We start from the raw sequence: 24,700 nt of genomic DNA on the forward strand, positions 1-24,700 counted from the left end.
AACCTGAACAGACCTATAACCACTAAGGAAATTGAAACAGTCATCAAAAATCTCCCAAGAAACAAAAGCCCAGGGCCAGATGTCTTCCCAGGGGAATTCTATCAGACATTTAAAGAAGAATTAATACCTATTCTCCTGAAACTGTTCCAAAAAATAGAAATGGAAGGGAAACTTCCAAACTCATTTTATGAGGCCAGAATTACCTTGATCCCAAAACCAGACAAAGACCCCATCAAAAAGAGAATTACAGACCAATATCCTTGATGAACATGGGTGCAAAAATTCTCACCAAAATACTAGCCAATAGGGTCCAACAGTACATTAAAAGGATTATTCACCACGACCAAGTGGGATTTATCCCTGGCTGCAAGGCTGGTTCAACATCTGCAAATCAATCAACGTGATACAATACATTAACAAAAGAAAGAACAAGAATCATATGATCCTCTCAATAGATGCAGAAAAAGCATTTGACAAAGTACAGCATCCTTTCTTGATCAAAACTCTTCAGAGTATAGGGATAGAGGGTACATACCTCAATATCATAAAAGCCATCTATGAAAAACCTACAGCGAATATCATTCTCAATGGGGAAAGGCTGAGAGCTTTTCCCCTAAGGTCAGGAACGCGGCAGGGATGTCCACTCTCACCACTGCTATTCAACATAGTATTAGAAGTCCTAGCCACAGCAATTAGACAACAAAAAGAAATCAAAGGCATCCAAATCGGCAAAGAGGAAGTCAAACTCTCACTCTTTGCAGATGATATGATACTGTATGTGGAAAACCCAAAAGACTCCACCCCAAAACTGCTAGAACTCATACAGGAATTCAGTAAAGTAGCAGGATATAAAATCAATGCACAGAAATCAGTGGCATTCCTATACACCAACAAGACAGAAGAGAGACAAATCAAGGAGTCGATCCCATTTACAATTGCACCCAAAACCATTAGATACCTAGGAATAAATCTAACCAAAGAGGCAAAGGATCTGTACTCAGAAAACTATAAAATACTCATGAAAGAAATTGAAGAAGACACAAAGAAATGGAAAAACGTTCCATGCTCATGGATTGGGAGAATCAACATTGTGAAGATGTCAATGCTACCTAGAGCAATCTACACATTCAATGCAATCCCCATCAAAATACCATCCACTTTTTTCAAAGAAATGGAACAAATAATCCTAAAATTTGTATGGAACCAGAAGAGACCCAGAATAGCCAGAGGAATACTGAAAAAGAAAAGCAAAGCTGGTGGCATCACAATTCCGGACTTCCAGCTCTATTACAAAGCTGTCATCATCAAGACAGTATGGTACTGGCACCAAAACAGACACATAGATCAATGGAACAGAATCGAGAGCCCAGAAATGGACCCTCAACTCTATGGTCAACTTATCTTTGACAAAGCAGGAAAGAATGTCCAATGGCAAAAAGATAGTCTCTTCAACAAATGGTGTTGGGAAAATTGGATAGCCACATGCAGAAGAATGAAACTGGACCATTTCCTTACACCACACACAAAAATAGACTCCAAATGGTTGAAAGACCTAAACGTGAGACAGGAGTCCATCAAAATCCTAAAGGAGAACACAGGTAGCAACCTTTTCGACCTTAGCCGCAGCAATTTCTTCCTAGAAACGTCGCCAAAGGCACGGGAAGCCAGGGCAAAAATGAACTATTGGGATTTCATCAAGATAAAAAGCTTTTGCACAGCAAAAGAAACAGTCCACAAAACCAAAAGACAACCGACAGAATGGGAGAAAATATTTGCAAATGACCTATCAGATAAAGGGCTAGTATCCAAAATCTATAAAGAACTTATCAAACTCAACACCCAAAGAACAAATAATCCAATCAAGAAATGGGCAGAAGACATGAACAGACATTTCTCCAAAGAAGACATCCAAATGGCCAACAGGCACATGAAAAAGTGCTCAACATCGCTTGGCATCAGGGAAATCCAAATCAAAACCTCAATGAGATACCACCTCACACCCGTCAGAATGGCTAAAATTAACAAGTCAGGGAACGACAGATGTTGGCGGGGATGTGGAGAAAGGGGAACCCTCCTACACTGTTGGTGGGAATGCAAGCTGGTGCAACCCCTCTGGAAAACAGTATGGAGGTTCCTCAAACAGTTGAAATTAGAGCTACCGTTCGATCCAGCAATTGCACTACTGGGTATTTACCACAAAGATACAAATGTAGGGACCCGAAGGGGTACGTGTACCCCAATGTTTATAGCAGCAATGTCCACCATAGCCAAACTGTGGAAAGAGCCAAGATGCCCATCGACAGATGAATGGATAAAGAGGAAGTGGTATATATACACAATGGAATATTATGCAGCCATCAAAAGGAATGAGATCTTGCCATTTGCAACGACGTGGATGGAACTGGAGGGTGTTATGCTGAGTGAAATAAGTCAATCAGAGAAAGACATGTATAACATGACCTCACTGATATGAGGAATTCTTAATCTCAGGAAAGAAACTGAGTGTTACTGGAGTGGTTGGGGGTGGGAGGGATGGGGTGGCTGGGTGATAGACATTGGGGAGGGTATGTGCTACGGTGAGCGCTGTGAATTGTGCAAGACTGTTGAATCACAGTTCTGTACTTCTGAAACAAATAACGCAACGTATTTTAAGAAAAAAGAAAAAGAAGAAGATAACAGGAGAAGAAGAAAAGGGGAGTAAGTCAGAGGGGGAGACGAACCATGAGAGATGATGGACTCTGAAAAACAAACTGAGGGTTCTAGAGGGGAGGGGGGTAGGGGGATGGGTTAGCCTGGTGATGGGTATTGAGGAGGGCACGTTCTGCATGGAGCACTGGGTGTTATGAACAAACAATGAATCATGGAACACTGCACCAAAAACTAATGATGTAATATATGGTGATTAACATAACAATAAAAAAATTAAAAAAAAAATAATCTCAGTGAACAGAAATGAAATAATCAAGATATTAAGTACTCAGAAGCTAAAAGATAAAGAAGACAAAGACAGTGTAATATAAGGATAATTGGTATCCCTGCCATGGACAGTCAGCAAATGAAACAAAATGTAGTAGAAAACAAGGCAATTTTCCTGAAATGAAAAAATAAAAGAACTGGGTCTGCAGGTTAGTATCAGATTCCAAGAAAATTTGGAGTACAGAAGGTTCAATACTGAAATCTATCTTCATTAAACTATTGAATTTCAGAGATAAAGGAAAAGTTCTTCAGACCCTCTGGGCAGAAAACCAGATTGTCTGCTATGGACTAAAAGTCAGTCTAACTTCCTGTGTTCTTAGAGCAGCATTCAGTTTCTGAAGATAGCGGAGCCATGTCTTCAGCATTCTGAGGCAAAGGAAGTATGACCTCACTGTGGCCCAAATTGACAAGAGCTGAGATGTCATTCAGGTGTGACGGCAGGAGGCAGGTATTTCCAAACATGTACAAACTCGACTAGCAGTGCTTAAAATCAAAACACATACGAAAAATACATATACGCAGTGCTGTCGAACCTCTAAAAATGCTTTATACGTTTTAGGATATTTTTAGGAAATATCTCTTGTAGTGAAGGAACATTTGGTTGAAATTCAACAAATGCTTTTCAGTTCCTTTTCCTTTTATTAAGTTCACATAAAATCACATGCAGTTTTTTTAAATGAAAAAGTAGCCAGAGGATCATTTTATTTTTTATAAAAGTCTTCTTGTCTGTCTGACTTCCTCCCTCCCTCTTCACACCCACAGTGGGCATGTACTCTAGGGGGACCTCGCCATTCCCTCTTGTCTTCTGCCACGTGTTGTAGTCAAGTTGGCAGACACTAAGTGCATTTTATACCTGAGGCAACTCTATAGAATTCCACTAGTTAGTGAAACACATAATTCTCCGTAGACTACATTTCCACAAAAAGATTCTGACATTAATTTTTGACTATCAAAAAAAAAAAAGCATTCTACTTAAAATCACTTCCTCCCTACCATGCCAGATAATCAGCACTTACTGAGTGACTACTGTTTGCCCGGTACAGCTGTGTTCACCTCACATAACACAATCAGTACGAGGAAACACAGTTTCTACTCTTGGGGAGCTCTTCATTTAGGTGGGGCAAATCCATTACCAGTTTTCCCAGTATTTCCCAAGTAAGATCCAGCTCTCAGGTAGGCTTCTCAAAAGGGAAAAATTGGTTTTTGTTGTTGATAAGTTTTTGTATTGTTTTTCAGTTACTCATTTATTCAGGAAAGCTGTTGACTTTTGTCAGAAAGTGCTAGATACTGAGGATATGGTTGTGATTAAAAGATGTAGAATCTCTGCTCGATCTGATAAACAAGTATGGTGCTTACATGGGGCACTCCCAGTGAGCCAAGCCCTTGTGTGGTCTTCTTCCCTGAAATCTGGGCAGCCCTGCCTGCAACTCACCTGAACCACTGGAATGTGCCAGAAGTGATACAGTGAGCGTCTCAGCACTGGACACATGTTTTAGGTTCAGAGACTGAAGAAAAACATATTGAACATATTATTTACAAATGTCATGAACATAATGTTTAAAATAAGCTGATGCTGTGTTTTGACACTTTTAGTCAGGCTATAGTTTCCTTTTTATACAGATATTGATTGCCAAAAGCTTTGTTTCAATATAAAATATGAGCAGCTATATATAAATTTTACCGCTTTCTTTGGGACCCAGTGTACCTAGAGTTGCGGGAGGGATGGCCAACTCTGCTGTTAAATATTCCATCTTATCAAAGAGGTGTTTCATAAATTATGTATAACAGTAGATGCCACTCAGTAAATATTTTATACGTGATAGATATTTTTGTCTGAAATTACTTTTTCACTTGAGCAATGATTTAAACCCTCGTTTTTAGTTTTATGAGGTGACACTTTTATAATACCGTGTAGTGAATGCAGCTTGAATGTCATAGAGCTTTAGAGCAGCATTAATCATAAATTCATCTGCCCCCACTCCCAATCCTGGAAAACTTTCTCTTAATTCAGGTTTTACCCATTCAGCGTATGGAAGTATGTGTGAGAACATGCTGGTGTGTGTGGGGAGGGTATGGGTGGGGACAAGTAATGCTTTTGACCCAGTGGCTCCGAAGTTATGAATTTCAAATGATTTTCAAAGTCTATGAGACTTCTTTCAAGGAAGGAAAAAAAAGTGTTTTTCAGTGGTTTAAAAAAAAAAAAGATTATAAACTAAACTGGGATGTAGTCCAAAACAATTTTTCTAGTTTGAGTGGGAGCTATTAGAATTAAAAATATTGCCTTTTTCTTGGGTTATTGTCCACTTTTATGCAGAAAGAAAATACATATGTCTCTGGACTTACAAGAACAGTCACTGTCCTTTTCACATGGACCTAGAGGCCTGGAACATTCTTTGGCAGGTGGCTACCTACCATGTGTGCAGTGCTCACAGTTCAGAGCCACCAGACCTTCCAGTGAAGACATTGTTTTATGAAATGGAACCATGTGATTAAATTCTCCACTCTAATATATATCTTAAAAAAAAAAGCACACACTTTCCACTTCTGCTTGAATTCTACAGGCAGGAGGAAAAGCACAAATTCTCCCAAGACCTGAGAGGTAGGAGTAGAGGCTGGTTTATTTAGAGTACTCCTTAGGCTAAGATTTGCGGGGGCCTTGTTATAGTAAATCAGGATTACTGAGGATTACTGAAGTCTCCGACCTGGAAGCCCGAGGTTCTGAGCCCTGGAATGGGAGCACGGCTGATAAGAGGAGTAATTGAAGAACAATGACACGCTTCATTTCCTTTCTTGAATCTAAGTTATGCATTGGTCATTTTCTCTGCATATCTATTTAATGGTTGTTAAATTGCTTTCTTTCAAAAGTGGTGATTTTTATTTATTTTTTTTATTTTTTGGCATTTCATTCCATCACCCTCTTGCATGACTGTAGCTCTGTGGTGTGTGTTTGAGACTCAAATGTCTGCAGAGATGAAGACCCGGAGGGACTTCTCTCTTTCTACTGCCCTTCCCTGAACCTCTTAGGAACGCCTTTGTCTGCAAGGTTGTGAAGTTCTGAGTCCTTCACCTAGAGGATAGCATTGTTTTAATATTTAAATGACACAGAATACATTGATTCATTCCAGGAATGTAAGGCATACTGATTGTGTTTCAGGCAATTCTCACATTAGGCGTCTAGAGCTCTGCCCTGATCAGTGTGTGCATTATAGAGGTTGGGGTGGGGAGGAGATTTGCTGGGAGTGTCTCTACCCCGAGCCTGGTTAGTAGCCTGGAACTTGCTTCCCTGTTGCTCACATCATATCTAGAATCACAGAGCATAAGGTTGTGCTCTTGGATCTGACTCAGTCTGAACTCAGCACAGCCCAACCTCAGGGCCTTCAGTTTTTGGAATTTATCTCAGACTTGTCTAGAAGCCTGATTTTAGAGCTCTTTTGTCGTGGTACAGGTGGGCCTGATGTTAAGACAAAGGCCCATGGTCCCTTGCCTGACCAGTGCTATTGACCCTCCTTCCTGCATTTCTCTGAACTTAAGTATCATTGCTTCTTGGCCTTTTGGCTAAGATCAAGTGTGAACTTCAAGTATCTGTCCACTTTTTTCACTCATTTGACAAATATTGAGCAGTTACATGTGTCAGACATGAAATTAGGCACTGGGTTACATTCTAATCTGGAAAAGTAATAAGCTTATATATAACATCATATAGTGAGGGCTGAGTTGTGTGTGTGTGTGTGGTAATTCTTCTCAACTAGGGGTGGTTTTGTTCCCCAGGGTACATTTGTCAGTATCTGGAGACCTTTTGGATGTCACAACCTTGGCAAGTTTGAGCAATAGTTAGTAGTCTCTGGACTCCTACACAGGAGTGGGCAAGAGAGGGAGAGGATAACAGGAGATTAGCAAGAGATGAGATCATGTAGAGCTTTGTAGAGGCTCACAAGGACTTGGGCTTTCATCTCTGTGAAATAGGAGGCCACAGAAAGGATTTGAGCAGAGGAACAGCCTGCCCTCACATTCCTCTGGCTGCTGAGTAGAGCACGTGCCACAGTGGGGCACCACGGGTGGTAGCCTCGATTATTATGGGTTTCCAGGTGAAAGATGATGGTGGTTGGGGCTCAGGAGGAATGTGGTGCAGGTAGTTCGATGTTGTCAGATTGGGGGCATATTCTGAAGGGCGAGTCAACACTAAGCATGTAGGAATTAGAGAAAGAAAGGAGCAAAGTATAGCCATGATTTTTGGTCTAAACAACTAGAAGGAAGGTTGGCATTCACTCAGATGGTATGGTGTGCAGGTTTGGGAGGCAGGGGAAGTCAAGGGTTGGTTTTTTGACATACTCGTTTTGAGCTGCCTTTTTGGTATCCCCACAGAATACACTGAGGTAAATGAGCGTGTGTATGCATGAGTGTGGGGTCAAGGGAGAGGACTGTCTAGAGATTTAAATTCAAGTCATCAGTATATGGATTGCAGGTGAAGACCAGAGACAGGATGTTGTCATCAAGAGAGTGACGGTGGGTACTCTAGTCCCAAGGATGAAAGCCTGCATGGATGGGTGCAAGAGAGAGCAGGAGGGGAGGAATTGGAGAAACCACTAGTGTAGGGAAGTCTTTGGAGATGATTTTTTCCAAAGAGGCACAGGGAAATTGGTGGTAGCTGGAGGAGATGCAGGGCCAAGGGGGGTGGTTGTGGCAGGGGTTGATGGTAGGAGATCTGTGCCCACTGGTATGTAGGCAGGAATGACCTGGTAGTTAGGAGAAGTTGCTGTAGGAGACAGAGGTGTAGGTACTTCTGGGACAGGGGTCACTAATGCACAGGAAAGAGTTGCTTTGGGGAACATTCACAGTTTGACCATAGTAACTGGTGAGAAGAGCCAGCAAATCAGGAGACCTCTAGACATTAAATGAAATAAAGACTCTGAAGAGGCAGAAAATTACTTTGTAGTCAGGTGGTCCTAGGACCTTTCCTAAGGAAGGTAAGGTTTGAGCTTGGCTTCGAAGAAGTTGTATTCATCAGGCCATAAGTTTACTTCATTTTATGTTGAGTTTTTATATGTTTCAAGTTCACTTTGCCTGCCATATGCCAGGATTCCAACATGAAGGTTTTCCATTTTTCTTGCAGCTTTTTTGATGAGAAATAAAATAGTGCTCATTTTAACACTCAAAAAAACACCTAATAAATTCTCTTTCCTCTGAGTAACCTTTTCCTTTTCTTTCTCTCCTAATTTCAGGAACAAACTCTAGCCCTTAGGAAAGAAGGGATTGGAGTTGTTTTGGATTCTGAACTGCCCCATTTGATTGGCATTGATGATGACCTTCTGAGTACTGGAATCATATTATATCACTTGAAGGTAGAAACTGCTTAAGTGGAACATACAATTTCGTGTTCAGTTTCCTTTTCAGACTCTAGCAAAGTTTATTTAATACTCTTGAGTCTGTGAACACAGCTATTACATTAGAGAATACACTACAAATCTTTGAGCCCTTTGGGAATTTTCATCAGTTCACTGGTGTTCTGTGGAATTAGAAGTTCCCATGTTTATGGAGTTCTAAAGCTAAATGAAGATCCATTCACTTTGCCTTCCACTTTGTAGAATCAGTGAAAGGGAGGTAAGGAACAAAAAAGCAGACAGACCAAGGAAGGAAAGTTACAACCACCTGGAACTGGGATTTGCTACATGTCGTTTTCTGGTCCCTCGCGTTAATTATAAAGCATGTCTCCTGCCTGTGTTATTGGGCCTGGTCCCAAACAGGCTATTCATGTCAAGAGAACAGAATTAACCACAAGTAGTATCAGTGGTTACCTCTGTAACCTTGACTTAGTATCCTCTCTCTGATCCATTACTTAAAATGAGAATGGTATTGCATTTGTGCTTCGCAGACTCCCATAAACTATGTCTTTAGACACGAAGAACCCCTCGCCCCTAGAGGGGAAGCTTGCCAGAAAGGATCAGGAACATCATCAGTGGGATTACCGGCATGGACAGACATTGATGTGTGCCCCAGTAGGAGCCAGCCCATGATTGTGCCTTAAGCCTCAAGAGTTGTGCGGCCCTTTCCTGGACAGTGTGGGACATGGTCTCAGAGCCTCAGTGAACCCTCCCTGCACGGAGGCTGTGGCCTGCCCAGGACACTCACTGCTCAGCCCATTGGCCACCAGCTTGCTTGGGTTCAAATGAAAAATAGAGAAACAGACCATTCCTCATGTTCTTACTAATAAGTCTTACTTGACTTTTCTTCCTAGGAAGGTCAGACATACGTTGGTAGAGAAGATGCTTCAACAGAACAAGATATTGGTGAGAATCTTTATAATTTCCTCTTCCCCCAGTGATTTTTAAAAAATCATTTGATGAAGGGGCGCCTGGGTGGCTCAGTTGGCTAAGCGGCTGCCTTCGGCTCGGGTCATGATCCTGGAGTCCCGGGATCGAGTCCCTCATTGGGCTCCCTGCTCGGCGGGGAGTCTGCTTCTCCCTCTGACCCTGCCCCCTCTCATGTGCTCTCTCTCTCATTCTTTCTCTCAAATAAATAAATAAAATCTTAAAAAAAAATCATTTGATGAAGAATTTTCTTTTGAATGACACTAAAGTGATTAAAAAAAAAAACACCTCTTTTTCAAATACAGTATTGATCAGTATGTGCATTTCTGTAATTTTGAATTCAATTCAAACAAGTGACACAGAACAATTAATTTAGTGAATTAAGTAGAACTATGAATCCCCCTGCCCTACCCTATATACATTCTGTATTCTGTCACAATTTTCAAGAGTAATTTAAATTGCAGTGGGTTAGTGATGGAAAAATGCCAACAGACACAGATAAAGGCTATCAGACACTTTAACAGGAAGGATGTAGACACTTAGCTGTATAATGATGATGGAGAGTAGGAATACACACATGCATACATATGGAGGTGTGACTTCTGGGTTTCCCAAAAGTCTTTGCTGAGGCACACAGATGACCCATGATTCAGTCTTGGAGCAGGGTGAGGTCTTGCTGAGGCACACACATGACCTGGGATTCAACCTTGGAGCAGGGTGAGGTCTTGCTAGGCTTTGAAAGTGTAACTTAGGGACCACTACGGTGGTGGTGGGTGGTCTGTGTATGTGTGTGTGACAAGGTGGGCATTGGCAGGGGAAGAATTCTGCCCTATCAGCTGTTTCTAGAATTGCTGCCGATGGTCTTGCTCTCCTGCCAAGTATAAGCTATTCATCAAGCCAAAGCTAGTGTACTTCTACGTGTTGTACTATTTGCTGCAAAACCAGGTCCCAGAAGTCCTCAGTTTCAGCTGGTCTTGAGTAGAACTAGGTGTCAGTCCTCTTCTTTGGATTGTTAAATTGTGTGTTTGACCTTTGGGGTTGCTGTAAATGATGATGAGTGGTCAGAACACATGTTTTCTGTGTACAGAAAAGTTCAGTAGTACAGCTCTGTGGGGAGCCGCAGGAGCTGTTGGATTTGTGTCTTTGAGAAACTGGCTAAGAATGGTGCCTAAAATCTTGTAGGTTTATTTGACAGGCCTTCATATCTGTGCCTGGCCACTCACCAAGCAAGAATAACTCAGGATAGTCCTACAAGTTTAGGTATACTTTAGCAGCCACATACTCAGAGAGGTCAGTGGAGGTCTTGTGCTCTCAGATTTGGCAAAGGCTGTGTAAGTGTGCATCCCAGTACAGCTTCTGGAGACTTCCTTGGGCCTCCCAAGATCCATGCCAGGCCAAGGTCACCTTTGGTTTCTGCTCCTGGGGGTCAGTGTCTGTAAGTGTGGAGGTTATAATAAGTCCTTGACCCATGGAGTTCTTTTGTTGCTTCTGTTTTACTGTGACCTTTGGGTGGCTGGTGGGGGAAATTTATTCAACATCTGAGTGACACAATGGTATTCAATGAAGACAAATTGCTCAACTATTTTCTCTCTAAAGATGAGATAAGTTAGCATGCGAGAACTTATTTCCTTACACGGGTGATATCCAGATCCTTTGAGGTAACATTCAGAGGATACCTTCAGTTCTATCAGTTGATGCCACGAACTCTTGAAGTTCACTTTTCTCAATGAACATAAATGTTCACTTCACAATATTTACATGGAAGGGGTAGAGTATTCTATTATGGAAAAATACATAAAGGTTGGGAATCATTGCACTAGATAACAAAATATCATCTTTCTTTTATGTTTTTCCAACTTAGTTCTTCATGGCCTCGACTTAGAGAGTGAGCACTGCATCTTTGAGAATGTTGGGGGAACGGTGACTCTCATACCCCTGAGCGGGTCTCAGTGCTCTGTGAATGGTGTTCAGATCATGGAGGCCACACACCTAAATCAAGGTATCTGCGTTTTGGTTTTCAGAGTTCTTTGTGTGTGTCATCGCTCTAGAACAAGTTGGCTAGGTAATGGGGGCACTTGTGCATCTTAGAATTAATTGCTGATTAGTTATAAAAAAGATGAAGACACTTTGCTTCATTATGCTGTTTTCTGTTTTGCTGGAGGACTTCTTTATAATTCCAGTTGTCTTGTTGAATTAAACATATACGTAGTTGTCTTAAAAGTTACTGCTCTATGGAAATGTGACTTTAAAGGATTTTTTTTAAGTTAAAACACCTTTTAAATGCAAAAACCTTAACACTGTGCTTGCTGTTAATAACTTTATTACCCTATTTATATTCTTTTGTGAATAGTTGTAATTATACATACAGGATCTTGTATCATATCTTTTTTTGTTCTTTTGAAATAATTTCAGTTTTATAGAAAATCTGAGGGTGTAGTACAAAGAACTTTTTAATTTCAGAAGCATTTGAAAGTAGATTGCTAACATGATGCCCCACCACCCCTGAATACTTCAGTGTTTATTTTTCCCTTAAACAGTAGCATTCTCCTATGTAATTACAGTATAAGCTTCCAAATTAGGGAACTAACACTGGTACATTCCTGCCATCTGATTCTCAGACACCCTTTGAGTTGTTGTCATTTGTCCAATAGTGTCTGCTGTGGGTCCAGGATTCAGTCTGGTGTCTTGTGTTGTATTTGGTTGCCACACCCCTCTTGTCTCTTTCAGTCTGGAAGAGTCCCTTTGCTTTCCTCTGACTTTTAGGACTTTGGCAGGTCAAACATGTTGTAGAATGTCCCTCTGCATAAACATAGCGTCTGTCCGATGCCTCCTCATGATGACACTTAATACTGTGCCTTCTTGACAGGAATATCAGAGAAATGGTGCCCTGTTTCTCTCACATCATTACTGAGGAGATACTCACTTTGGTCATTTGATTAAAATGGAGCTTGCCAGGCTTCTTTACTATGAAGCTACTCCTTTTCTCCTTTTTATTGATAAGGATATTGGGAAGGATATTGACATGATAAATATTCCATTCTTTATCATACTTTCACCCACTGGTTTTAGAATCCATTGATTTTGAGCATTGATGGTGTCTGATTTAATTATTATTCCAATAGTTGCCAAATGGTAATTTTCTTCTACATTTATTCGTTTGATTTTTACTGTAAGAAAGAGCTTTCTCTTTCTTTCTTTGTTATTATATATATAACATATATATTATTATTTAGTATTTATTTAAATCAACAGTGTCACATGGCTTGCTATTTTGTTTGGTAGGTTTTGGTCTGTTTCTATCATTATTTATTTTGATACCCAAATTGTCCCAGATTTGGCAAATGGGAGTCCCTCCAAGCTCATTTCTGTGTCCTTATGGCTTGTCCCTATCATCTCTGAGCCCTTCCTGACTTTCTGACACAGTAAGATATTCCAGGCTTATCTTTACACTTTCCTGGAATCAGCCAGTTTTCCAAGGATCCTTGGTTCCTGTCAGTGGAGAATGGGATTTAGAAACTAAGATCCAGGCACTAGATGTGCTCATGGCTGTTGAGGTGTTGCGGCTCCCAGGTCCTGTTGGTCACCAGAGTTAGGGAAAGTGGGGGTCTCTGTGTGTATGTACAACACATACAACTATATTTATGTCTGTATCTATTTCAGTATTTCAGTATCCATATTGCTGACCAGGAGTTCATACCGGTACCTCTAATTCCAACCCAATATCATAGCATTCTTTCTAGTTTTTTCCTTTTTCTTATTTGTAGCTCCACTCCCTTTTCTGACAGTGATGAACCTGACTTCCATTATGTAACCAGTATCTTGTCACTTCTGCCCCCTCGTCATGCAAGGACCCTCTTCTTTCTGCTCAGGCTGTGATACCCCATGCTGGGCCACCACCGCCCTCATTCTTCTAGTGCAGACATGAAAAATTCCTCCCATTCCCTTGCTCATGCCTGCTTTGCTCAATGCTGCCTAATGGCTTTTATACTGAATCATGGAAGAGGGAAGGCAAGAAAGAAGTTGACATATCTTAAGCCCTTTTTGGTATATTATACATAATCTTTATAATAACAGTTTTTCGTGGTTATATACTATACTGTATCTGCTGTGACATAGGAATTGGATAGATGGGGGAAATTGGACAGATGGAAAGCATATAGTTCATTGGTGCTAGCAAAGTCATGAGCAGAAATCAGTTGCAAGGAGTTATCTCAGAAATGAAGGACATGTAACATGGACCAGGATGATCATGCTTTACAGGAGGAATATAGAATCCATTGAAGACATTCTAAGAGCTTCTAATGGAGCACCCACCCATACACCCACTGCCAAATCATCCACTCATCCACCCATCCATTGATCTCTTCATCTGTTCTTGTACTCTTAGTATGTTTTAGTCTCAGGGTAAGTGGAGCTTGGGAAACATTTGAGTGTGCTGGAGCTGGCCAAGAATGTCAGAGTTCAGTAGTACCAGGTGCCTAGCCCAAACCAGGGACACAGTGAGTGCCCAAAGATGGTTACCAAAGCAGCATTTTCTGTGTTTTTGCAACCAGGACAAGGACTCTGGCAGTATGGGATGGAGAAGCTGGTTCTTGCCAGACAGCAGAGTAATAGTCATGATGAGAGCCCAGAAAGTGATATAATTGACTGGCAGACAGGAGGTCAGTATGTAGGACTTTTCAGTGGCCGTCTCTGCTTGTGAATACACAGACCAGACCACTTGTTTGTTCACTCTTAGGATCTCAGGCGGGGTTCCTGCTGCTGTTCCTCTAGGCAGCAGGGGTGGTGAGAGACATGTCTCCTTGTCTGTAGAGATCTCTGTACGTGCTGCATCTCTCTCAGTTAGGTCAGGCGAGGTTGACCTTGTTATGATGATTGTATTGTTACAGGATTTTACAAGAGGCTTGTCCTGGTTTTCAGTATCATCGTTATTAATGTATGGGTAGAACTTTGGAATTCATTTTGAAAGATTTAATTGTTTAATACATCTGGAGTTAGACCTAATTTAGTTTGTTTTCCACAGCAGTGTATCATTTATTATAACCTTACCCCGTCCTGTATTCGCCTCTCTTTTGAAGAAATTTACTTTACCACAAATGAACACTAAAACATAGCGCTGTATCTATTTCATGGCTTTCCACTTTGTTCCAGTGCTCTGTATTTCTGCTTTTGTACCAGTATCACACAATTTTAATGCTTGTTGTATTATAATATGCTTTAATTTCTCTTCTTACCTGTGTGGTTTTTTTGCTACTCATGCCCATTTTTTTTTCAAAGAAATTTTAGGATCTTTTTATTTTTGTGCTAAAATATCCTTTCAGAAGTTAGGTTTTAATTTCATTTGATTTGTTCACATTATAACAAATACATTTCCATCTTGGGACTTCTATTTATTCAATACGTCTCTTTTTTTATTTGAATTTTCATCAGTTTCTTCCAAAGAAACTTTGGGAAGTTTTTAATATGTGTTCTTATTGAACTGTGTTTGTTCACATATACAAGATACTCCACGTAGCTGTATACTTTAACTGCTCAGAAATGGGGAGGAAAAATCTTTTCATGCTATAATAATCTATTTTGATGATAGTATTGAAAATTTTTTGAGCACATTGGGCCTTTAAGGATATCAATTTAAAACCATATGGGGAAGGTGAGGTTCAACCTATTCAGAGACCTCACTCTAGGACTTCTGAGTCTTGGGCATTGTTCCTCCAGATATCTCAGGTGCAGCCTGGGGTGTCTGTGGAGCCACACACAGGAAGTTAGAGAATGAGTAATGGTTGGGATCATAATTGGGGACTTTAATTAGCTAAGCTGTGTTTGAATCACAGATAGCCCACAAAGGTGAATATTTTCTGCTGGATCCACCTGGCTTTGTTGCCTGGCCCTCCACCTGTTTCCTCTGTGTGCTTTCCCTGCTCTACCCATGACTGTTTGGAGCTTCTGGAGCTCACACCATCCACAGTCCTGGCTGCTGAGGAGGCTGAGTGGATGACAGTGACCACCGCTTCTGCCATTTATGGGTTAAATAGTCTCCTCTGGATTCGCCTGGAAGCTAACTTTTATGCGTAATGGTGTTTCTGTGAGAAAATCAGTTTTAAGTTCCAAACAACACATTGAAAAAGGAACTTTTAGAGCACATACCGTTCAACAGGGGAACTGCCTAGAACTTATTATTTAATATTGGGAATTTCTTCTCTACCCTTTGCCCACCCCCACAAAAAAAGATTATTAGCTTGTTTATTTAGTTCAAAGAATTTGCTTATTATTCTATTGTCATCTGCTTATGTCTCTAATTCTCTTGTGGATTGACGCATGGTAGATAAATAATAAATATATCACCCATATAGTATTTTTATCAAGTTTTTTTATCTTTAATTTTTACCTTAATTGAAAGTCCATTTAAAAAATATGCCTATTCAATTATGCAGCCATCAAAAGGAGTGAGATCTTGCCATTTGCAACGACGTGGATGGAACTGGAGGGTGTTATGCTGAGCGAAATAAGTCAATCAGAGAAAGACATGTAGCATATGACCTCACTGATATGAGGAATTCTTAATCTCAGGAGAAAAACTGAGTGTTGCTGGAGTGGTGGGGGGTGGGAGGGATGGGGTGGCTGGGTGATAGACATTGGGGAGGGTATGTGCTATGGTGAGCGCTGTGAATTGTGCAAGACTGTTGAATCACAGATCTGTACTTCTGAAACAAATAATGCAACATATGTTAAGAAAAAAGAAAAAGAAGAAGATAGCAGGAGGGGAAGAATGAAGGGGAGTAAGTCAGGGGGGAGACGAACCATGAGAGATGATGGACTCTGAAAAACAGACTGAGGGTTCTAGAGGGGAGGGGGTTGGGGGAATGGGTTAGCCTGGTGGTGGGTATTAAAGAGGGGACATTCTGCATGGAGCCCTGGGTGTTATACACAAACAGTGAATCATGGAACACTACATCAAAAACTAATGATATACTATATGGTGATTAACATAACAATAAAAAAATTTAAAAAAATATGCCTATTCAGGTTAGTAATGACTGAAACGAAATTTTTGACTTGTCCGAAGAAAGTAATAGTGCTAATTGACATTTAAGGTTAATAGTCAGAATTTTCTTTTCCTTGGGCTATCTAAATTGCTTTATTACCATGGTGCCATGATTTTGGCTTGAGTTCCTCTGGTGCTCTGCTGTGCTACAGACATAAAAGTACTATGTTTGAAAGTCTTTAAACACCCATGTACTGAGTAAAAATGTCATTAGCAAGTCTTAGGGTAATGAAATGCAAGATGACTTTGTGTTTGAAGGAATTACATGAAAGAAGCAAGACAATACCTTTTTTTTTAAATGCACATACTTTAAGACTAAAAGATCCCACCAGGGAAAGAACATGTATAGTCCTTCAAAAATTAAGGGTTAGACTTCTCCACTTAACAGTTCTTAATTTTTTTTTTTTTTTTTTTTTTTTTTTTTAGAGAGAGTGTGTGTGCACACCTGAGGGGGGCAGGGCAGAGAGAGAGGGAGATGGGGAGAATCTTAAGCAGACTCCCTGCTGAGCACAGAGCCCAACGCAGGGTTCAGTCTCACAACCCTGAAATCAAGACCTGAGTCAAAATCAAGATTTGGATGCTTAATGACTAAGCCACCCAGGGACCCAAACAATTCTAAACTTTTGAGGATTATTAAAATGAGAACTGGAACATGTTTTAAAAACACAAAGTATATAATGTCTTGATTTTGGTTATGAAAATATGTAGTAAAAATAAAAAGATGTGAATGGGACTAACACATGCCTACTTTGGAATGGTCTTAACCTCTGGAGAAAAAGGGGGTTTTTGATCAGGCAGGACTACAAAAGAATTTTCAGCTATATTTGTAAGATTTTTTTTTTTTTTTTTTTTTTTAGAGAGAGCAGTAGCGTGTGTGAGCACATGGGGGGATGTGGAGGTCAGTGGGGATAGAGAGAGAGAGAGAGAGAGAGACAGAGAGAGAGAGCATCTTAAGCAGGCTCCATGCTCAGTGCAGAGCCTGATAAGGGTCTCAATCCCACGACCCTGAGATTGTGACCTGAGCTGAAATGAAGAGTGACCACAGAGCCACTTAAGCACCCCTGTAAGATTTGATTTTTTTTTTTTTAAGATTTTATTTATTTGACAGAGACACAGTGAGAGAGGGAACACAAGCAGGGGGAGTGGGAGAGGGAGAAGCAGGCTTCCCACGGAGCAGGGAACCTGATGCGGGGCTCGATCCCAGGACCCTGGGATCATGACCTGAGCCTAAGGCAGACGCTTAAGGACTGAGCCACCCAGGTGCCCCAAGATTTGATTTTTTAACAAAAAAAGCAAGACCAAAGTGAAAAAGAGAAAGAATTTGGACTTCATTAAAATATTGTAATAATTGGGAAACAGAATTAATGTTACATGAATTTACAGAAATACATGGCAGTATATTCATACTCCAAAAATCTTGGCTTTTGCCCATGAAGCAATTTAAGGAACGGTATCAAGAACAGAGAAAGTAGATGGATGTTAACCCAAGTCACAATGATCTGACCGTATTAACTGCGTTTGACTGGATTCTGGGTTTACCCTGCACTACCAACAGCTTCCTGTCTTTTCACTACCAGTTTCCAGTATTTGCTGATATTTGGTATTTAAATGTCTCTTTTCATTAGTAAATTACTTCATTTGGAAATGTGTTAGTCAGGCTGTCCCATTAAAAAGCACAGGTAGTAATTACCACTTCCTTATCTAGATCACTTAAGATACTTGTGAATATCAACTAATAGGAGATTTACCTACATTTAGCAGATTTTCACCATCGCAAGGAAATTTTTTTACCTGTATCTGTTAACAGCCTTACTTATTCAGGTTCCATAAACAGTACTTCCCCTGCCTTAAAATTACAGGAGTGTTTCCATCTGGTAACATCACTAAAATAAAAAGTGTTTGCTAGTACTGTGAGAATTAACTGTAATGACATTTATAATGGATCTTGCCGTAAGCCTGGTATATGAAGCTTTTCTCCTCCTCCTCCTCCTCTCTGAGTTCTTCCAAGAAACCGTGCGTGGCATATGTAGCATTGCATCTGACCTGCTCTTCAATTGCCGTGTTCTCTGGAGCTTGGCTTCCTCACTCCCACGATGCCGGAGAATCATTGCACCGAGTAATTTCATAGAATAATTCCGTAGTGTGATTTTGTAGAAAGAGAGGCAATTGCTGGAGAAGAAAGCATGAATTTGACCATGGTGTCTAGTCCATAGGTCTTGAGCTGTTCTTGGTAAAGTTTTAGACCTTAGGTTTTTCTTCTTCTTTGTCTTCTTTCCCCCCACTCCCCATATACTTAATATGAATTGGTACAAAAATCAAGTGAGTTACAATTCAAAAAGTATTTCAGCATTTTCTGTGCAATTCTAGGACCTATTCTGTCATGTTAATTATTATTATTTTTGTCTTTTTCCTGTAAAATGTTATTTTACAGCTGGTAGTTTTTAAACAAGGTAATCAGTTTTCCCATTCATATCCATGGACTCCCTTGGTCGTCTTGCGGGTTTGTCAGAGCCGTTGAATGTTCATCTGTCCTTTTAGACGTGCTGCAGAAATGCATCTGGGGACTTTACACCTAGGTGCATCTGAATGTGTTATGCTTCAGTGCCAAAGTATATTTGTGTCTATTCAAGCACTCAGAAAGAGGAAACAGGTGACTGTCTGGGGAGTGAGCTGAGGAGGCTTTGATAAAATTTTCATTTGCTTTAGGGCTGCTGTGAGTTGTTCAGTGGCAAATTAAAAAAGAATTTTAGTGCAACCAGCAAGGGAAATGGATCTTCCAGCAATTTAGCCAAGGTATGTAATGAACAAAAGAGCCCTTTTGAACATTATAGGCAGCCAACAGATATCAGTGGCTGGCCTCCCATTGAACTCACCTGCACTTGCTCATAAACACTCAGTATCATTAGATTTTTCCCTCAGACTTGAGATCTGCACATCTGACACCTGTCTCTTGCACATGGATGTTTCAGCAGATGCTTTTGAAAGCCAAAGCCCTGACTCTTTTAAAGACTCTACCCAAAGCCTGTAGTTCTTAAAAGCCATGTCCCCAGATCAACAATAGCAGCAGTCCCTAGGAGCATTTTGAAATGCCCCATCCTAGACCTCCTGAGTCAGAGAATGTAGGGATGGGGCCCAGCATTTCAGTTTTTCACAAGTCGTATGGGTGATGCTGATGAACATCTAATGTGAGACCAGCTGACCAAAACCAATCACATTGAAGATGGTTTCTTGGTGCCCAAATTCGGTGTATGCAGCAACCAAATGTCAGTCTCTTTAACCTCTTATTCTCTTATTGATTCATCTTCTCTTGTTAAAGACATCATATCTATTTTTCATAATCTCTCTGTTCCTTTTTAAATGTCACTTTCAGCTTCACATCCCATAGGGAGGCTTGACAATGTGCCTTGGCATGGGTTTCTTGGCGTTTACCCATTTTGGATCTTGGATCTTTGGACTTTCTTGAATCTGTAGGTTTATGTCTTTCTCCAGATTTGGGAATTTTTCAGCCATTCTTTGCTCTATAGTCTTCCTTCTCTTGTTCTGGGGCTCCAGTTACATAAGTATTTCAGTATTGTTTTCACAGGTCCCTGAGGCTCTGTTTACTTATTTTTATCCTTTGGTAAACTTTTTTCTTTTTGCTTTTCAGATTAGGTCATTTCAGTTGGTCTGTCTTCAAGTTCATGGACTTTCTCCTCTCTACCTTCTACTGAGCCCATCCAATTTTGCTTATTGTATTCTTTAGTTATAATAATCGATTGTTCTTAATCGATTGTTCTTTATATCCTTTATTTTTGAAACATTTTACCTTTCAGGATTACTCTCCTGTGTTTGAATATTTTTATAATAGCTGATTTAAAATCTTTATCAAATACATCTAATATCTCTGTGATCTCCACATAACATTTGTTGATTGCTTTTTTCGCCATACACATTGAGATTTTCCCAGTTCTTCATATCCTGAGTAATACTAGATTACATCCTGGACATTTTTGATATTTTGTTATGAGACTCTGAGTCCTATTTAAATCCTTTGGGAAACATTGATTTTGCTTTGTTTTGTTTTGGCAAACAGTGGACCTGGTTGGATTCAGACTGTAAATTAGAATTAGCCTCCGTGCTTTGTGATTCTGGCTTTAGTGCCAATTCAGTTTGCAAAGCCTTTGTGGTGCTATTCTGGTCTGCCCTGTGTGTGCACTACCCAAGAGTCAGTCTGGGACCTGAGCAGTGGTCTGTATCTTAGGTCAGTTCTTGAAGTCTTTGTGTGCTGTTGAGGGTCAGATCTAAGTGGCCTAGGAGTTCATAAACAGTTCTGTGAGGTTGATTTCCTGAACTTCTCCTTCTATGTCAACACTGAAGAGTCTTTCCTTTTCTGTCATCTGGCTAGAAATCTGGTGCTGTATAGTCCTCTTTCTTGTTCTTCCTGCTCTTGTGCCCAAGTCTGGGGCCAAGAAGTGAGAGGGCAGAGAGAGAGGAAGAAGCAACAAGGGTATGCCCCACCCTCTAATTGGAGAGAGATCTTCCCCTTCCTCATAAGTTTAGGCATCTGGGGGCCCCCCGTTGCTACCTGCGTTGCTGCCAGGGGACCCTCTCGCTCCTCCTCAAACCTGAACTGGAAGGCATCTCCTGGAGTTCTCATTTGCACTGATGTCAGCTGTTAGGTTTCCTCCTCAGCTAAGGGAGGGAATACTGGAGGGGGCAAATGGTAAATTCCCCATCCTTCCATTGGTGCTTCAGATCCCTGTCTTCTTCAGCCTAACTGTTACTGTTTACTTCTCAGGGCCCTCAACTGACTGCTGCCTGCATTCTGCCCGCACGGCAGTGGCGTTCAGTGGGAGAGAAAGGGCGGGGAGTGCTTATTCCATCTGGGGCAGAACCGAAACCCTTCCCCTAGGGTGGCTGTAGACTGCCAAAAAAGGAGAAATTTACCTAAAGTTGAATTCTGAAGTGAATGACATATCTGTCATAATGGCACGTGGTGAAGAAGTAATGTAGATGTGACATAGATGTGCTTGACCAAAGTGCGTAGTGAAGAAATGTCTGAAGCCTGGAGGGTGGGTGAAGTGGAGGACAGGAGCAGTGGAGGACCAGGGCTGCTGACTCATGGCGGGTTTGTACGGCTTGGGAACCACAGACTAGAAGGTGCTCACCATTCGGTAGATGCGTAATGTCGCTGAGATGAAGGATGGTGCCATGTTTGTGTAGCCCAAGGGGGCTTGGAGATGAGCAGTAACGAAAGGGGACTGGAGGTAAGAGATCATTGTTGCTTAGAGTGAAGGGAAGCATTTTGGAAGAACTATTTTGGAAGGAACAATAAAATATTGACAGCTTGGAGTGTGTAGGAGGCTAGAACTGAATAGTTGAGCTTGTTACTAACAGAATAAGCAGTATTGTCAGTAACAAAGAATATGAAATAAAGAAATTTAATAATAGCTTGACCAGTTAGTATAATGCCTTCCATTCAGTACCTTAGAATTTGTCATCTTATTGTCTACTGTCTGGAATCACCCTCTAATTATTTCATACACTTTCTGCATTTTCCTTCAGAAGGATGAGACTTGTTCCATATACTCTTTTTGTATCTCCCCTGAGGCTTTCAGAAGAAAAAAAATCCATCCCCATGTACCCCACCCCTGTCCCCACACACATCTAAACACTTATTTGGGGTGATGGGACTAGAGCATCTTGGAATTTTACACAGCTCCACGTTTAGCATGTGCATACAGTTGGGCAAATAATTCATGATGGATTATTTGGCCGGAAACCTCAATGACAAAGACTGACAATCGATTTACTTTCTTTTCCAGAGTCTCACAATCCAGGTTTGCAATTTTTACTTTACCAAGAGTAAACAAGGGTTTAAGTGATTTATCTAAAGCAGGAAATTATAAATCCATATTTGAATTATAAATGTTGAAAGGGAGGTGGCCAGGCCTCTGTAGCTTTTTGGGAAGGTGTCATGTGTATTTATAGCCTTCACAAACACCAGCAGACGACCCGATGGTGTGCTTTGACACTGACATCTGCTACCCTTGATGCTGAGTGCCTGTCACTCTTCTTGCAAGCCAGCTGTGAACCCCAAGCCATGTGTCCTGGTTGAATTCATTAGTATCCATATGAAATTTTCTTACCACAAGCACCATGTCAGATCTTAATCTTCCCCATCTCACCGCCCGAAGCCATTTTGAGTTAGAGAAAAATTACTATAATTCAGGTGTCTGAAATAATAATGTCAATGTCACAAGAGTCCAAGGCCTTCGAACATATTATGTAATGTGTTCTCAAGTCCTGGCATATATTAGTGGAAATTAGTCCTTTTCTTTATCAGGTCCCCCAAATGGTGCCATTATCATTAACTTATTTTAATATAAATGTTTTGCAGATGTTTTAAATCCAAAGGAAAATCATCCCACATAAGCACATTTTAAGAACTTCACCCATCCTATCTCACCCTGACCTATATCTCAGTACCATCCTAGAAAATTAGGTTCCTAGGCAGAGCTTTGCTTTTCTGGCAGTTGTATCCAAAATAAAAACCTCTCTCACTGGGCATGCTCTAGTAGTGTGTTATAGCCTGTCTGTGTGTATGGGGTGGGGATGGGGCTTTCTAAAGTGATTAAATTCAGAATTTGGAGCCTGAAGCAGAATTTCACAAGGCCCCTTATTTTTCAGCCTCTAAACTCCTATCATATTGGACCATTCACTTTTGGGAATACAGTTTTCTTACATTTTTATATTAATTATAACCCAGAATTAATTAATTTGTACATTGTCACCTCAGAAATATTCATATGACAACATTTAATAGGAAAAAAAAGTTGATTTATTTGTGCAGTAGCAGAATTAGAAAATCTCACATAAAATTTGAGGAGGGTAATTAATAGTGATATTAATGATTATTGTCCCTATACTCCTTAGAAATCCCTAGAAATGTTTACATGTTTAGTTTCATTTTCAGTGTACCTGAAATACTAAAACAGAAAATCTGTGAAATCAGCCTTCCGTGGTTTCATTCAAAGAGATTTAAGTGAAGCTTTTTTCTTTTCTTTTTTTTTTTGGTTGTTAACAAGTGCCTCTGTGTCCCCTTTTACAATGTCATTTCCCTTCCATTTCCTTTAAAGACTGTCTAGAATTTGTCTACCTTGTGGTATTTAACGGGCTCTGAGGTAATCTCAGAGAAGTCATCATATATTACAAGGAGGCTTAGGTATGCTCTAGAAATTACAAACTGAGTGCATCAGAAAAGTCCATCTGCTGTGATTAATCATGTTAACCTCAGATCAAGGAGTAGTTCATAGTTAAAGAGTTTAAAATCTGAAAGGAACCTCAGAAAATATCCAGTTTAATGACTAGATAAGGAAACTGAATTCTGGAGAGGTTAAGCTTAGCTTGCTGTTGGCTGCATCAAGAGGTTGGGGCTCCAGGTCTCAACCTTACACACAGATGTTAAGTAGATATGTACACTTATGGATGTGCATGTGTATATATATATTTTTATATATATTTGTATTTTATATATACATTTATATTGTACATATATATTTATATTTATATTTATATATATTTGAGAGTAAGTAGTTCAGTAGGTGGGTTGGTAGATAGACTGATAGATCGATAGATGTCCCAGGTTTTTCTTCCAGAGCTTCATATTTCCACCTTCCAAAGGCATCTCAGATTTAATGCATAAAACCAAGCTCACAATTTCTCTCACAACCCAGTGTTGGTCCTTTTCCATTGTTCTCAGTCTTTGTGAACAGTTCCCCATCCAACTAGTTGTTGCAGGCCAAAACCCAGGAGCATCTCCCTCACCTCCCTTCTCCCCATATCTAGCCCATGGTGGAGTCCTATTGATCCTATCTCCTAAATATCTTCCTGACTTGTTTATTTTCCTCCTTGTCTCCTCTTCCTTGCTGAACCACTGTTGCCTTTGACCTGGACCCTTGCAATAGCCTCCTACCTTGTTTATCTTCATCTATTCTTGCCCTCTTTGGTTCCTTCTTCAAGCAGTTGAAGGAACAAACTTTCTACAACTGTCATCAAATCATGTAATGCTGCTGCACAAAGCCCTTCACTGTCTTCCTCTGTACCTACATGAAATAAAAGTTACTTCTCTGTATCTTGAAAGATTCTATGTGGTCTGTTCCCTTCCCTCCCTCAAGCTTCATCATGTGTACTGTTCTTCCCTGTTCCCTCTGCTGTAGGCATTTAACCATCTTCCAAGCGCTCAGCATCACCAGCACCACCATCATCATCTTTAACTGCCAGACGACCTTTGTATATGGCACTCCCTCACTGCCCCTGCTTCATCCTCAGAGCTTGTCTTAGGCACCACTTTCCACCTCCCTCAGGTGGTGGAAACCTGTTCCTAACCTCCCCTATA

General features: G+C 40.6%; 1 protein-coding gene across 7 annotated transcripts in view; it reads left to right on the plus strand.

Annotated features, from left to right (window-relative positions):
- KIF16B (kinesin family member 16B) overlaps positions 1-24,700 on the plus strand; it is a 314,095-nt gene that overhangs the window by 146,286 nt on the left and 143,109 nt on the right. For all 7 annotated transcript variants that reach the window (XR_003524843.2, XR_003524845.2, XR_003524844.2 and 4 more), the window contains exons 13-15: positions 8,196-8,315; positions 9,209-9,260; positions 11,143-11,280. Coding sequence is in view for 4 of the 7 variants with exons in the window: in XM_027623368.2 (XP_027479169.2) it covers positions 8,196-8,315; positions 9,209-9,260; positions 11,143-11,280 (310 nt within the window). In the remaining 3 variants the exon portion in view is untranslated. The remainder of the gene's footprint in view (positions 1-8,195; positions 8,316-9,208; positions 9,261-11,142; positions 11,281-24,700) is intronic.

This window comes from Zalophus californianus, chromosome 8 (genome assembly GCF_009762305.2).
Source record: "Zalophus californianus isolate mZalCal1 chromosome 8, mZalCal1.pri.v2, whole genome shotgun sequence".
In the NCBI taxonomy this organism is placed as follows: Eukaryota; Metazoa; Chordata; class Mammalia; order Carnivora; family Otariidae; genus Zalophus; species Zalophus californianus.